Here is a 14598-nt window from a genome sequence, read left to right as displayed (position 1 = left end):
GCTTAGAAATGAGAGAAGTGCAGCAAATAAGAGCCCTAAGCTTACCTCAATAGACCAAGATTCTGCAATACCTGAAAATGGTTTTCCAGGTGGATGCCTGGTCTCTCTTGTCCGCGGAGGCGTTCGAAGCTCCCCCTCCCAAATTTGCATCTCTTCTAGGGGGTGCTTCTTCCCTCTACGAAGCTCACCGACTTATAAGTAGACTCTAAGCCCCAAGGATTAGGGTGGTCTAATCACTGCCACTCAATACAGAGGACAACTTCCAAAGACCAGAGAGGAGACATAGCTGCCCTACATCAATTCTGACTCCAGAGCTTAAACATCTGCCTCACTAACACCCAAGGATGGGCAAAGGTAACACCTGGAGGAGTCACCTGGGTCATGTGAAATAACATGAAGAGCCAAAAAAGCTTTAGGTCATCTTGAAACACTACCACAGATACTTACCTGCGTTTAAAATTTTTAACAAAAATCGTGGCACCTGGGGGGTTCAGTCAGTTAGGCCTCCGTCTCTCGATGTCAGCTCAGTTCGTGAGATCGACTCTGGGTCGGGCCCCATATTGGGCTCTGTGCTGACAGCGCTTGGGATTCTGTCTGTCTGTCTGTCTCTCTCTGCCCCTTTCCTGCTCATGGGCTTTCATTCTTTCTCAAAGTAAATAAATAAACATTTAAAAAATAAGTAAGTAGGGGCACCTGGGTGTTGGTTAAACGTCCCCTATCTTGGTTTTGTCTCAGGTCAGGTCATGATCTTGACGTGAGTTTGAGCCCGGCATCGGGCTCTGCACTGGCAGTATGGAGCCTGCTTCTCCTCTCTCTCTGTCCCTCTCCCACTCACTCTCTCTCAAAAATAAACACTTAATTAATAAGTAAATAAAATCTTTAACATTAATAGCCATGAAGTTCAAGCATCAGACTTCTTTGCAAAAAGCAAATGTTTTCAATGTTTTGCTTCAACCAAGTTGCTCTGGCAATTTCAGCAAAGATTATACCAATTTATTTCAAATTTGAATTTAATTTGGACTTGACTAAAGTAATTGAAATACAAACACTAGGTTCTGAACACTCCCTAAAAGTTTAAGCCGAAAAACTAAAATTTCCACAAATTTCAAATAGTAAGCTACTAAACTTTTACAATGACACAGAGTGAATAGGAAAGTAAGGCCATGACATTCACAATTTTATCTGTGTCCTTTCTAGTGGCTATTTGATAACTCTTCCATTCCTTCTCTGGTTCAGACTGAAGCAAAAAAAGGTCCATATGTACTGCTTTATTTCCCTCCAAACCAGTAGTTAGGCCAAACTGAACTTCACGTTGACCTTAAAGAACTATCCTATCTCATTCATTCCCCTTCCACTCATCATGCAGCGGTTTTGGCAACTTCCTCGTGCTCGCCACTCTTTCAAGGGCAATGGGGAACTGGCGCGAGGCATCACCAGCACCTCCAGCCTAGGCTGCCTCCCAGCCCATCCCCCTCCCTTGCTCCCTTCTAGTCTTTTCTCCACCAGCAGCCAGCAGCCAGCAGCCAGCCAGTCATCTTAACAACAGTAACTATTCCCCGCTTAAAGCCTTCCAACACTGCCCTTTGCGAATGGACTAAACCCCAATTCCTCACCATGGTCTATGGGGCTCAGAGACTTAGTACTTGCTACTTTTCCTCCCTCATGGATTTTTCCCTCATGTCTTCAAGTGAAGGTCATTCAGGGCACAGCTCAGTTGTCCCCATCTCAGAGGGACTTTCCCAGAATAGAACAGCTAGTCCCCACTTACCCCCATTTTCATGACTTTTCATTTTTTAATACCACCTATCACACATGAAAGGATGTTCATTTTATTGTGTATCTATTTCCTTCCTGTCCCCTTCCACTCCTTAGTCACTCCCTAAGAGGAAGGATCACTCTAATCTCCAGTACCTACAAAGTACCTGTAACACAGGAAACACATCTGTTGATTGAATAAATAAATAATTGTGTGACTTTGGGCAAATTAACAAAGCTCTGAACTACCAGCTAGCCAAGCAATTACAAAATAATAAACAGCTTAATTATTATTATTCTAATCAGTCTCATTCCTCAGCTCACTAAATTCTTCCCCACAAATGCGAAAGAAAACTAGCAAGAACAGAAGCCCAACAAACAGATAGGAAATAGGCTTTAGGCTCATTTATTAGGCCAAGATTCTGAGATACATGAAAAATAGCTCCTCAGGTAGACACCTAGTTGCTCACAGTCTTTAATATTCAGCTTTTAGAGTCAGGAAATGACATAAGTGTAGCAGCTCTAACTTAGAGCTCCTGAAACACTAACCCAGTTACTCTAACATGGAGAAAGGTAAAAAAGGAAAAAAAGTCTAAAATCAAAACACAAATACCATAATGAAAAGAATGACTGCCCTTTCATTTTAGACACTAGCTAATACTAGACGAATGCATATAACATTAAAAATTTTTGAATTCAGGTCAGCAAAGTGTAAAAATCCTTCTTTGTATTTCTGTTTAAAACATACTTCTGCATTTTTCAGTATCTACCAATTAACTATGTTTTGCATCAAGTATTAGAGCTTTTATACATTGATACTAATACCTAACCTAAAATTACTGGCTCCTGAATCTTCTAGATAATAGTAAATATTCTAGGTTACAAATTTGGTATGAAAAAGTTTAATGAAAACATTAATCATACAAAAATTAAATAGCAAAACCATTTAAAATGACAATTCAAACAGATTTGGCTTACTGATAGTTCTCTATCAGAGTGTTTTTTTCATAAGAACTGATGATTTCCAGCTGAAATCTACTTACAGGATCATGATAAAAAGAAATGAGAGTAAGTATAGAAAGCTCATAAGCCCTGTGCTCAAGCATTTATTGCTCATAAATATCAGTGTTTCTTTTATTGTTACTTTGAGAAGACACGTACAAGTTTTACAAAACATGCCAAACTTCAGTTAAGTGCTTCTTACACAAGAAATAGCCACATGTGAGAAATCTAGCCTGACATTTTTTAAAAACAATTATATTTTCTTCTGAGAAAGCCACCACATAAAAACTTATTTCAATAACTGATAAAAATTCCTCACTAATAAGCCAATTTCTGGAATCTAATTACATCTAATTATAGCTTCATGTTACAATTTAAGAGGTCTTTTAGAGAATAGTTTTTTTTTTTTTAAGTACAAAGTTACATGATCAAGAAAAGTACCTTTTAATAAGTAACCAAAACATTGTGAAATATTCCTTTTACTGCACATATGGCTCAGTTTCATCTTAATTTTGCAAAGAAAGAAAGAAAGAAAGAAAGAAAGAAAGAAAGAAAGAAAGAAAGAAAAAAGAAAAGAGAGAAAAGAAAAGAAAGTTGGTTTGAAATAGTCAATGAAACAACTGTGTTAACACAAGGAAGCGCACTGAACAACTGATGTGCTACCCTGCCACTGGCTATGACTTATGAAAGATTTCACAATTTCGGTCATGCTTTTACTAGTGAACAATGTTACCCTACCACTTCTGGTATGCTCATCAGGAGAAGGCTTAGCATTCTGTCCTTCTAACAACAGCCGGAAGAGAACACAGAGACGAATGTGAATATATATGTTCTACAGTATACACTTCCTAACGTTCCAGACTTGACTTCTCTAAATCCAGTCTGAGGTATGTGAACAGATCACAACTTCTAGGCCACGTCACGGGCTATGTACCAGGCACACACTAAAACCACCAGCGCACATGCGGGAAGGAGAAAATATTTGTATTTCTGCCATAGCGTCAGCTCCACTGCCACTTCATCTCTTTTCCTGCTCTTCTTCCGACGACCTTTCAGTCTGTTTTCAAAAGCCTCCAGTTCAGCCTAAGTCAAAAACAAAACAGTATCATTTTTATTAGATTCGATACGTACGCTGATTTGAAATTCTCCACTTGGATGAAAATCAATTTGTGAAATGTTTTAATAGTAATGGTATATAATAAATATATTGATTTGATTTTTAAAAAAAAAACTCTCTCCACTACAGATTGCATTCAACACATTCAGAGTTTAGGTAAGCGGAAAGGGAAATGGGGAGTCACAGATTATTTCAGACCATGGGCCTGACTTTGACACAAAATACAGAAATATCTGATTAAAAAAGGGTGCCCTAAATATAGACATTAGTTTTATACTTTAACACCATTAACCTACTGGGTTTTGACAACAATTTCTGGCAAGCGATAAGAGATGCCCAGTGAGAATAAAAATACCTGTAATTCTAGCTTTTTACAACGCTAGTAATAAACATTAATGGCTTTATGAAGGAAATTCAAGTGAGTAGAGAAAAAAAACTGCCAGAAATTGAGTCTTCTCTTTATCAAATACATTTAAAAACAGAGTAGAAACTCTTCAGGGGAAAAATGCTTTAAGTCAAAATGACTATTTTAGAAAGTAGAATATAAAAACTGGTTCTAAAAAAAGGGTAACTGGATGATACTCATGAAATGCGGATTTTTATTCTACTGTTAAGAACTTTATACATGATAACGTAACATGATACACTACAGTGCATTGTAACTAAACCACGATAGTCATTAACTAAAATATGCATGTAATCGTCGTGCAAGATTCTGTAATTGTTTATTTATCTAAAGGAAATACAAGTTAACCCTTAAACAATGCAGAAGTCAGGGGTGCTGACCCCACAGTCAAAAATCCACATGCAACTTTTGACTCCCCCAAAACTTAACTGCTAATAAACAGCCTTCTGTTGACTGGAACCCTTACTGAACAGTTGATGAACACATATTTTGTATGTTGTATTATATACTGTATTCTTACAATAAAATAAGCTAGAGAAAAGAAAATGTTACTAAGAAAATCATAAGTAAGAGAAAATACATTTACAGTACTGTGCTGTAGCTGTCAAAAAGAAGCCTCATTTAAGTGGACCCCTGCAGCTTAAACCTGTGTTGTTCGAGAGTCAACTGTACAAACTTCAGTTAACACATCCATTACTTCACCCGTAAACCACATGTGAAGATGAGCTACTCCTGGACTTAATTTAACACAAAGTAGCATTCTTCAAGGAATCAAAATGTCAGAATATTTTTCGTGGTGGTTGAACAAGATCAATATACATGAAAAGGAGCCAAACTTGGGAACTGATACAGTAAAATAATTGATACTTTAATGATGACCCACATTCATCATGCAGAATTTAAACAATGTTCTATACACTCTGTTGAAAAGGTCAGTAAATAGTGAATATATTAAAAATTTCCGTCCACAATGGTTTATAAAAAGGGAAAGAAGATTCGCCCTCAACTATTCCTAATAAATTAACCTCCCAGGATTCTAGTCAATCCACGTTTTACTGTAAGAGCTTTGATAACTTATTTCGGAATATTAGGCAAACCAACTTTATAGAACCATTTAACATCAGAGGTCATTTTAGCCCACTTTTATTTGCTACCTGAATTGTTTCCAATGCCCTCCCCTCAAGTCATATAAATTTCAATTTCCTCATTCAAAAGGCAGCAGTTTGCATATAATATACCCTTTTTGCTAAGTATGGAGCATCTCAAAATGCAAACTGATAATCATGTCACTATTAGAAACTTAAGCCACTCTTTGGAGTATACAATCAAGATAGTATTTGAGCAAATGTACAGAAATGTAGTTGTTATCTGCTATAGAACAAAGAGCAGATAATAATCCTGCATTTATGAAAATAAAGGAGAAATAAGGGAATGTATTATTAAAATAAGTGCATTGGTTAGTAAACAACACTGACTTTTACAGACAATTTACAACCCAGTAAAATAGAACTCAAATAATTTTAGGTAAGTGAAGACGAGTGCTCCAAGAGGTACTTTAAAATGGATGCTGCCAGGGGCCTGGGTGGCTTAGTCATTTAAGTGTCTGACTTTGGCTCAGGTTATGATCTCATGATTTGTGGGTTAGAGCCCCGCAGTTCATGAGTTCAAGCCCTGCATTGGGCTTGCTGCTGTCAGCGCAGAGCCTGCTTAGGATTCTTTGTCCCCTTCTCTCATTGCTTCTACCCGGCTCAAGCATGTTCTCTCTTGTTCTCGCTCTCTCAAGAAAAAAAAAAAAAAAACATTTAAAAAATTATTATTTTTGAGAGAGAGAAGGGAGACAGAGTGTGAGCAGGGGAGGGGCAGAGAGAGAAAGACACAAAATCCGGAGCAGGCTCCAGCTCCGAGCTGTCAGCACAGAGCCTGACATGGCGCTCATGAACTGTGAGATTATGACCTGAGCCAAATTTGACACTTAACTCACTGAGCCATCCAGGCGCCCGTAAAAAAATTTTTAATAAAAAAAAATGGATGCTGCCACACCCCACCAACACCCACCAACCTAAAGAGGAGTTAAAATTCTTATCACTAGAGAATGGATGAGCCTGGCAAGGAAGTAAATTTGGGAATATACAAAATATCTGGGAATATACAAGATTTCATGCTTCTTGAGAGGTTCAGGATAGCTGGACTGAAGTGAGGGAATGGCTAATTTCTGTTTTGTAGGAAATGTATTATTTTCAGTCCAGAAAACAGTAGACCAGCCCCTAGTTTGCATGTGGAATATACCTTGTGTTTCTATAAAAACTAACAACGGTACAAAGAGACATAAATCTAGGTATTTTGTTTAGTTACCTGTTGTCTTCGTTTTTCCTCTTCAAGAGCAGCTTTGGCTTCTGCTTCTTTTATCTGTTTTATAGACATTTAAAAGTATATTACCATCATAACCATCAAATTTTATTCAGAATTTTAACATCTTCCCACCCAGGATCCACTAACCCAGAATGACTTCTAGGAACTTTATATTGGAAGTTACTTAATGACATGTAAAGGTTATACTGAGAAGTGTTACCAAGGTTCTGTCTAACCGACTGGAAGGGGAGGGGAGGGATAGTGTTACACGGTATATAAACATTTCAGTTTAACAATTGTAATAGATATTAGAACACAATTCAAAGAGTCACAAAACTGCAAAATGAAATATTTTTAAAGCTGATTTTTTTCTCTTGAGTTATCATACTAAGTCTATAATAAATTATTCAATACCGACCATTTTCTGCAAATGTTCTATCTGGAAGGGAATCCTTAGTATCAAACAAAATCAAGAGTTTATTCATTGAATGCATTAATGGAGGCAAATGATGACACTAGAGGTAACCCAAACAGCAAAGAATTCCAAAACCTTATTTTGTATTATTTTAACCTAGCTTTCAAGAGGCTTAGACTAACATTAAAATGAAAAACTATGTCCCATTCCAGAGCATTATACACTAACTGGTATGGAAAAATCTAGTACACACTGAAGAATACACCTGGGGATTGAAAATAGGCCTACAAAACTAGGCTTTTATTACAAAAGCAAAAAGAGATGAGATTTGTTTGTAATAAGCACATAAAGTAATCCACAAAATATGAAAAGGCTATTAATTAGCAAATTAGAATTGACATTTAATGCAACATTACCTCAGATGCTTTCCGTTTCATTTCCTTGCATGTTGTGTCGCATTCTATTGAAATCTGATTTTCACGTACTTTGTTACACTGTAGTTCCTACAAGTAATATTTTTAAAAATTTGACTTTAAAAGCTTTTTCCCTCAAAGTCCTAACTGTATGCCACAAAAAAGCAAAATTTCTCTAACAGCTTAAGGTTATGCATATTAAGAGTCACTTCATGAATATTTAATGATGATATGGTTACAAGTATTAAATGTCTTAATTCAAAGAGGGATCATTCTTTTATTGCCTCATAATTGAAAAAAAGTAAATAACATAAAATTCAAAGCATCCATTTAATAATTATTTACTAGAGCCACTATGAACTTAGCTTTAATTTCATTTTTATTCTTTATTTTTATTGCTTGTTATATTTCTAAGGTTTCCAGGGGATAAAATGCTCTAGAGTAGTGCCATCCAACACAGCTTTCTGAGATCATGAAAACGTTCTAAATCTGCACTACCCAACAGAGTAACACTAACTACATATGGCTACTGAAACTCAAAATGTGTCTAGTGAAACTGAAGAACTGAAGGTTTACTATTATTTAATGTTAATTCGTTAAAATTCAAATTTTAAATACCCATATGTGCCAACAGGTATACACAAATGGGCTCAATATCATTAATCACCAGGAAAATGCAAATCTAAACCACAATGATATAATCAACTCACAACTGTTAGAATAACTATAATTGATATGCCAATAAATAACAAGTCATGGCAAGACTACAGAAAAAAAAAAGAAAGAAACCTTGCGCTGTGTTGGCAGGAATGTAAATTGGTATAGCCAGTATGCAAAACAGTGTGGAAGCTTCTTTAAAAACTTAAAAGAGATGTAGTATAGGTTTTAGCAGTCTTACTTCTGGCTATACAGGGAATGAAAATAGTATCTAAGAGATATCTGTGCTCCAATATTCACTGCATCATTATTCACAATAGCCAAGATATGGTAACAAGGCATGTGTCCATCAATGGATAAGTGAATGAAAACAAATGTGATCTGCCTACCTACCTATAATGCAGTATTATTCAGCCATAAAAAAGAAGGAAATCCTGTTATTTAGAGAACATGGATGAACATGGAGACAATCATGCTAAGTAAAATAAGTCGGATACAGACAAATATTGTATGATCTTACTTATATGTGGAATCTAAAAAATTAAAGCTGAGAAGAACTTAGAAAAGCTGAGAAGAGAATGGAAATTTCTAGGAACTACGGACTAGGTAGAATATGAAGAAATTGGTCACTGGCTACAAATTTTCAGTGATAAGATGAATAAGTTCTAAGGAACCTAATACACCACATGCTGGCTATAGTTACTAATACTGTATTATATATTTTAAATATGCTATGTAAGTATTCTCTCCACAAAGAAACAGTAACTGTGAGGTAAATGTTAATTAGCTTGATTGCTGTAATCATTTCCAGTGTATATGTATGGACAATCATCATGTGTGCACTTTAAATACGTATAATTTTTGTCAACTGTGCATCAATAAAGCTAAAAAATATTCAAATAAATAAACAGCCATATGTGGCCAATGGCTACCAACTCATTCAGTTCTAGAGAATTTTCTGGAGAGCTACAAATTTCCCTCTCAACCACTTAATCTTCTTTAAAAAAGTTTTAAAATTTTGGTGAGGTGCTTGGGTGGCTCACTTGGTTAAGTGTCCGACTCTTGGTTTCAGCTCAGGTCATGAGCTCACAGTTTTGTGAGTTCAAGCCCCATGTCTGGCTCTGCACTGGCAGCACAGAGCCTGCTTGGGATTCTCTCTTTCCCTCTCTCTGCCCCTCCCCTCTGTGTGCTCTCTCATGTTCTCTCTCCCTCTCTCTCTCTCTCTCTCTCAAAATAAATAAAATTTAAAAGAAAAAAAAAGGTACTTACAGAGTACCTATTACATGCCAAGCACTGTATGAGGGACAGGGACACAATAAGGAAAAGAATGGAATAATATGACAAGTGGTTAACTAATAATAACAGCAGCTATCTATTAAACATAGCAATCACTGTACTAAATGCTACATAAGCATTACCTCTTTTATTCTTTTCAATAAATCTAAGTATAAATTCTCTTTTATGGATGAGAAAACAAGGTTGCAGACGTCCCTAGGATCATCAAGCTCTTAGTCATGAACCTAGGATAAAGGAAACCAAGGGAAAACAGCATCTAAGTCTTCCTAAGGGAGTCAGGACAAGGAAGAGCTTCCCAAACAAGGAAATGCGTGCACTGAATACTAGAGGCAGGATTCTAGTGGACGGAATGGTAAAGGGAAAAAACTTTGCATTTTACACAAAAGGAAGAATGTATACATTGCCACAGATTAAAGCGTAAGGTAGCATGTTAGGACACCTAAGTAACAGATTCACAGAGATGGCTGCTAGAGGATGAGACTGGAGATAAGCAGGCAAACATTCACCATCACAGATTCACTTGAATGCCAAGTCAGTATGTACATAGATGTTTCTTCTAAATGTATATTCTTTTCCCATAGTGATGAAGAACCACTGAAGAACTTAGATTAAGGAAGTACTAGACTTGGAGGCAGGGAAATCTGCTATGAAGCTGTTATCAGAGTCCAAGAATGAGCTGTTGCCAAAGTTCTTCTAGTGGGTGGCGAACTGTATTTGGACAGTAACAGGACATGAGAGAGACATCGCAGATGAAAAGTGACTTGACTAAGCATTGATTTTCACATAAAGCAGTCCAATTTAAATATCTAAAACTTAGGGATTCAACTTCAGAAGAGGTCAGGCTTCTAAATTTAAATTCAGAAGCTACCTATCCCAGGAAGTGATGGTAGGAACTGTGAAAAAAAGTAAAAAGCAAATATCCTCAATAAAAGCAGAAGATTCTCAATAAATATTTGTTGAATGAATTTAAAGAAAAGAAAAAGACTAACCTTAGGGGATGACCATAAGAATATGAAGGAAAAAAGGAGTTACAACTGTAACCGAGAGAGCAAAAATCAGAGGTCAACAGCGTGAACAGGCAAGTCAAGGAAAAGGAGGCTGAAAACAAGACCACCCAGCTGCTGACACTGGAGAAAAGTGAGACTCTTCTGTGTAAGCTTAGTTTAGCTGAATGGTGTATAGTTTGCTTCCACTGAGCTTTCCAGTTCTTAGTTTTGCCCTTTCAGGGGCTCCTGGGTGGCTCAGCGGGTTAAGCGTCCAACTTCGGCTCAGATTATGATCTTGTGGTCTGTGAATCTGAGCCCCACATTGGGCTCTGTGCTGATAGCTCAGAGCCTGGAGCCCGCTTTGGATTCTGTGTCTCCCTCTCTCTCTGCCCCTCCCTGCTCAGACTCTGTCTCTCTCGCTCTCTCTCAAAAATAAACAAACATTACAAAAAAAAAAAAAAAAAAGTTTTGCCCTTTTACTCCTGCATTACCACTATTTTATCTTAAAATGAATTCTCTCCCAGTTTGTCATAAGGCTGCGCATGTGAAGTCTTTTTAAGGCTGTGTTTTCACAACATGATACTGATGGCAAAAACTATTTCATAAATAAGAGCAACAAAGGTTAAATTCCAGACCATTTCTTAAACCATGAAACTCACTCTATTACTCATTCCATGTTCCTTGTACATGTTCCTCAAATCTAGAGCATATTAAATTTTTTTTAATCTTTATTTCTGAGAGAGAGACAGAGACAGAGCATGAACAGGGGAGGGTCAGAGAGAGGGAGACGCAGAATTTGAAACAGGCTCCAGGCTCTGAGCTGTCAGCACAGAGCCCAACGCAGGGCTTGAACTCACAAACTGCGAGATCATGACCTGAGCTGAAGTCGGACGCTTAACCGACTGAGCCACCCAGGCACCCCTCAAATCTAGAGCATGTTGATTCTACCCAAAAAAAGGGCACTGAACTTAGTTCCAACATAAAACAAAGTTCTTTTATGAGTAAATTACAGAAAACTAAATTGCCAAACAAAGCTGATTTTTAAAATAAGTACCTACAGAAATAGGCTAACAATAAAGATTCTAAAAGGTAAGACCTTAAAATTAAAGCCAAAAACTACCAAAACAGAGACAAAAAAATTTTTTTTTACACAGAAAAGTATATTCAATAACTTAAAATACTTACCTTTTTTATTCTTTTACAAGGGCATCTAAGTTTTACCTTCTGGTTGCAATTAAAGGGACATTCACCAGGATGACACATTTCTTTGCATCTGTGACCACAAGGAAGCTAAAATAAAACGAAAATAAAGCAATTGCATATTTATATTCTAATCATACTCTACAAACTCCCCTTCCTCCAACTCCTCTCTATTTTAAGCGAGTCTATCACAGTAGGGTAGCTCAATCAACCCTGGATAATGATCTAATTTTCCAACTTTTTCTTTTGGATATAAATTACTTTACACATACATGTTAAATATTCTCCCCAGTTCCACTCCAAGAGTGTATCTTACATCAGGGTTGCGGCTAGTTATAGCCACGTGACTATGTTCTGGCCAATGAAATGTAAGCAAAAGTGCTTTTGTGCCTTCAAGCTTTTCAAGAGCATACACCCATGTTCTTCCCTTCCCAATGTGCTGTAACTGATGACATTTAGAGCACGAATCGAAACCATGTGTCAAGATGAAGCAGAGCTGCCTGACTTATTTGGGTTCCTGGATGAGTACATGGAGCACAGTGATAACACATCTACCTTCCCTATATGGTTATATAAGAAAGAAAGAAAACTTTCTTGTCCTTAAGGCACTGTGTTGTAATACAACTGCTTAGCCTTTTACTCTAAATCATTTCTCTTTGCCGCTATGTATTAAAACATATTATATAGGTAGCCAAACCAACTAAGGAGTTGCCATGATGCCTACGTGGCTCCTTGTCTTTAGTTATTTACTATCTTCTTATCACAGTCAAGCTTTCAGATGAAACACTGTGATCTTCTTTGTATTCAAATCTTATCCAGACTTCAATAAATGGCTTAGATCACCATAGTAACATGATAGAAATTTGCCTATATTTGAACAAATAATAGTAATTATGTAAGAAATCTACTTTTAAACTATTGTGACACTGTTTGTGTGGTCTTAAAAAAAATTATGGGCACCTGGGTAGCTCAGTCTGTTGAACGTCTGACTTCAGCTCAGGTCATGATCTCATGGTTCGTGGGTTCAAGTCCCACGATGGGCTCTGTGCTGACAGCTCAGAGCCTAGAGCCTGCTTCAGAGTCTGTGTCTCCCTCTCTATCTGCCCCTCCCCCGCTTGTGCTCTGTCTCTCTCAAAAATGAATAAAAACATTAAAAATTTTAAAAAATGTAGACACTTCATAGATTCCTGTCTCTCCAACCAGACTGTGAATAAAAGACACCATTGGTTAGTGGTTGAATTCCAAAGTCGAGCTGCCTGGAACTGAATTTCAGCTTCCCTGTTGACCAACTGTGAAATCTTGGGCAAACCTCCTGACTTTTCTGTGCCTCACGTATAAAACTGGGAAGGGAAACAGAACTTTGTAAGGCTGTCGTGAGGATTAAATGTTCTCGATATATTTAGCTATTATAATAAAAGGTATTATAATGAGGCCAATGGTCTTCTATTTCTTTGTGTCTCTTATATTCATTAACAAAGACACCTTAATAAACATTGAATTCTCCAACTTCTGATCTTTATATTTCACCAGATTGATTCTTCAAACTATTAACTCTACTGACTTTAAAACATTCAGAAGTCTTTTCCATTGCCTTTAGTCTCTCTCTGGTGTGCAACTAAATTTCTTGTTTTTTCATTTTTAGCTGAGACGTTCGCACCAAAACTAAATATGGATCACTCAGACTACATTTTCATCAGTCCCACTATAGGGCTGCACTGCTGGAATGAGTTCCACACTAGCATTCCTGGACCACTTCGGTTTTGTTTTTCTCTCTACCTAACTACAGGCCTTGAACACTGCTTAATAAGCTCAAAAGTTCATACTTTTGAACTATCAAATATCTGCCTCACAGGGTGGTTTAAAGTCTTTGTCCTCCTCAACTTCTTCCTCACTTCCATTCCTGCCAGTGCCTCTAGCCTGACTTCATGAAGAAGACAAACATTTGGCATTAACTTACCACCCATCCTCTCTTCTTCTCAAAACAGGTCTCTGTAGCCTCTTGCTCTTTCCTTCATCGAGGTAATGACATCGGTCATCCTCTCTAAAAGTAACTAACCACTCTACTTCAACTTTAAATCAATAACTCTAATGGGGAAAGTGAATAGGGAAGCTTTTCAGAATCAATATAGACTTTCTGAAGTCACTCAGAATTGTGACTATAGTATTCTATATTTTCAACGTGTTGGGGTTTGATGAAAAGCTAAAAACCGGATGTCATATCTTTCTGGATGTCCTATCTTTCTGCCTTAGTCCTAAAAGACCCCACGGTCACTCTCCACAATTTCACTACCATCTTAAAAGTCTCTTTTCTCTGGCTGGGTCTTCTACCTTTAAAATCTACCTCTTTTCTCTAAATACTGTATTGATCCTGTTACCCCCATCTCACAATTCTTCCATGAATCTCCCGGCCTTTCACCTTCTCTGCTGGTAGAAGAAACAGAAGACATAAATTGGGATGGCTGCCTGGTTTACCACAGTTCTCCCAGGAGCTATGGCCATGACTGTACCACCCACTCCAGTTCCCTGTCTGTTGCTGCCTGTGCCAAGGGAGCCCCCGTACCTAAGGGGACCAGTCAGATTTTCTCTCCTGATAACTGAAAACTAAAAAGAAAGAGATGGTGGTTTGAATAGTCATCTCACTACAGAGCCCTCAAGCCCCTGCTGGCAAGGCCCTGGGGGCTGCCCAGGTCCTGCCCTTCCCAAAGTTTGCTGTAACAGCATTTCCTTCAAAATCTATGAACTGGCCTCCAATATCCTCCAAATATGTCTCTTTTTGTGTGTGATAAGTTAACCAAACTGATTTCTGTAGCTTGCAAGGAGAACTGAAACTCATCCAGAAGTCTGCTGTGCTGGTATCCAACATATGCCCCACAGACAAAAGTAATGTCATTAATCCTGAAAAAGTATTAAAAACCACTAGTAATCAGGAAAATGTAATTTAAAATCACCAGATGCCATAGAATTGGCAAAACTTAAAAATTATGACAATACCAAGTGTGGTG

The 14598-nt window shown here is 37.5% G+C and overlaps 1 protein-coding gene across 5 annotated transcripts in view; it reads right to left on the bottom strand.

Moving 5' to 3' along the window:
* Positions 1-2145: 2145 nt before the first annotated feature.
* NFXL1 (nuclear transcription factor, X-box binding like 1) overlaps positions 2146-14598 on the bottom strand; it is a 73434-nt gene continuing 60981 nt past the window's right edge. For all 5 annotated transcript variants that reach the window (XM_058722666.1, XM_058722665.1, XM_058722669.1 and 2 more), the window contains exons 20-23: positions 11582-11686; positions 7461-7547; positions 6633-6686; positions 2146-3840 (exon numbers count right to left, since the gene is read on the bottom strand). In XM_058722666.1, the coding sequence (XP_058578649.1) occupies positions 3667-3840; positions 6633-6686; positions 7461-7547; positions 11582-11686 (420 nt within the window). In that variant the 3' untranslated portion in view covers positions 2146-3666. The remainder of the gene's footprint in view (positions 3841-6632; positions 6687-7460; positions 7548-11581; positions 11687-14598) is intronic.

Source organism: Neofelis nebulosa, chromosome 3 (assembly GCF_028018385.1).
Source record: "Neofelis nebulosa isolate mNeoNeb1 chromosome 3, mNeoNeb1.pri, whole genome shotgun sequence".
NCBI classification, from domain to species: Eukaryota; Metazoa; Chordata; class Mammalia; order Carnivora; family Felidae; genus Neofelis; species Neofelis nebulosa.
The sequence above is the reverse complement of the archived record's forward strand: the minus strand, read 5'-3'. Positions and strand labels throughout refer to the sequence as shown.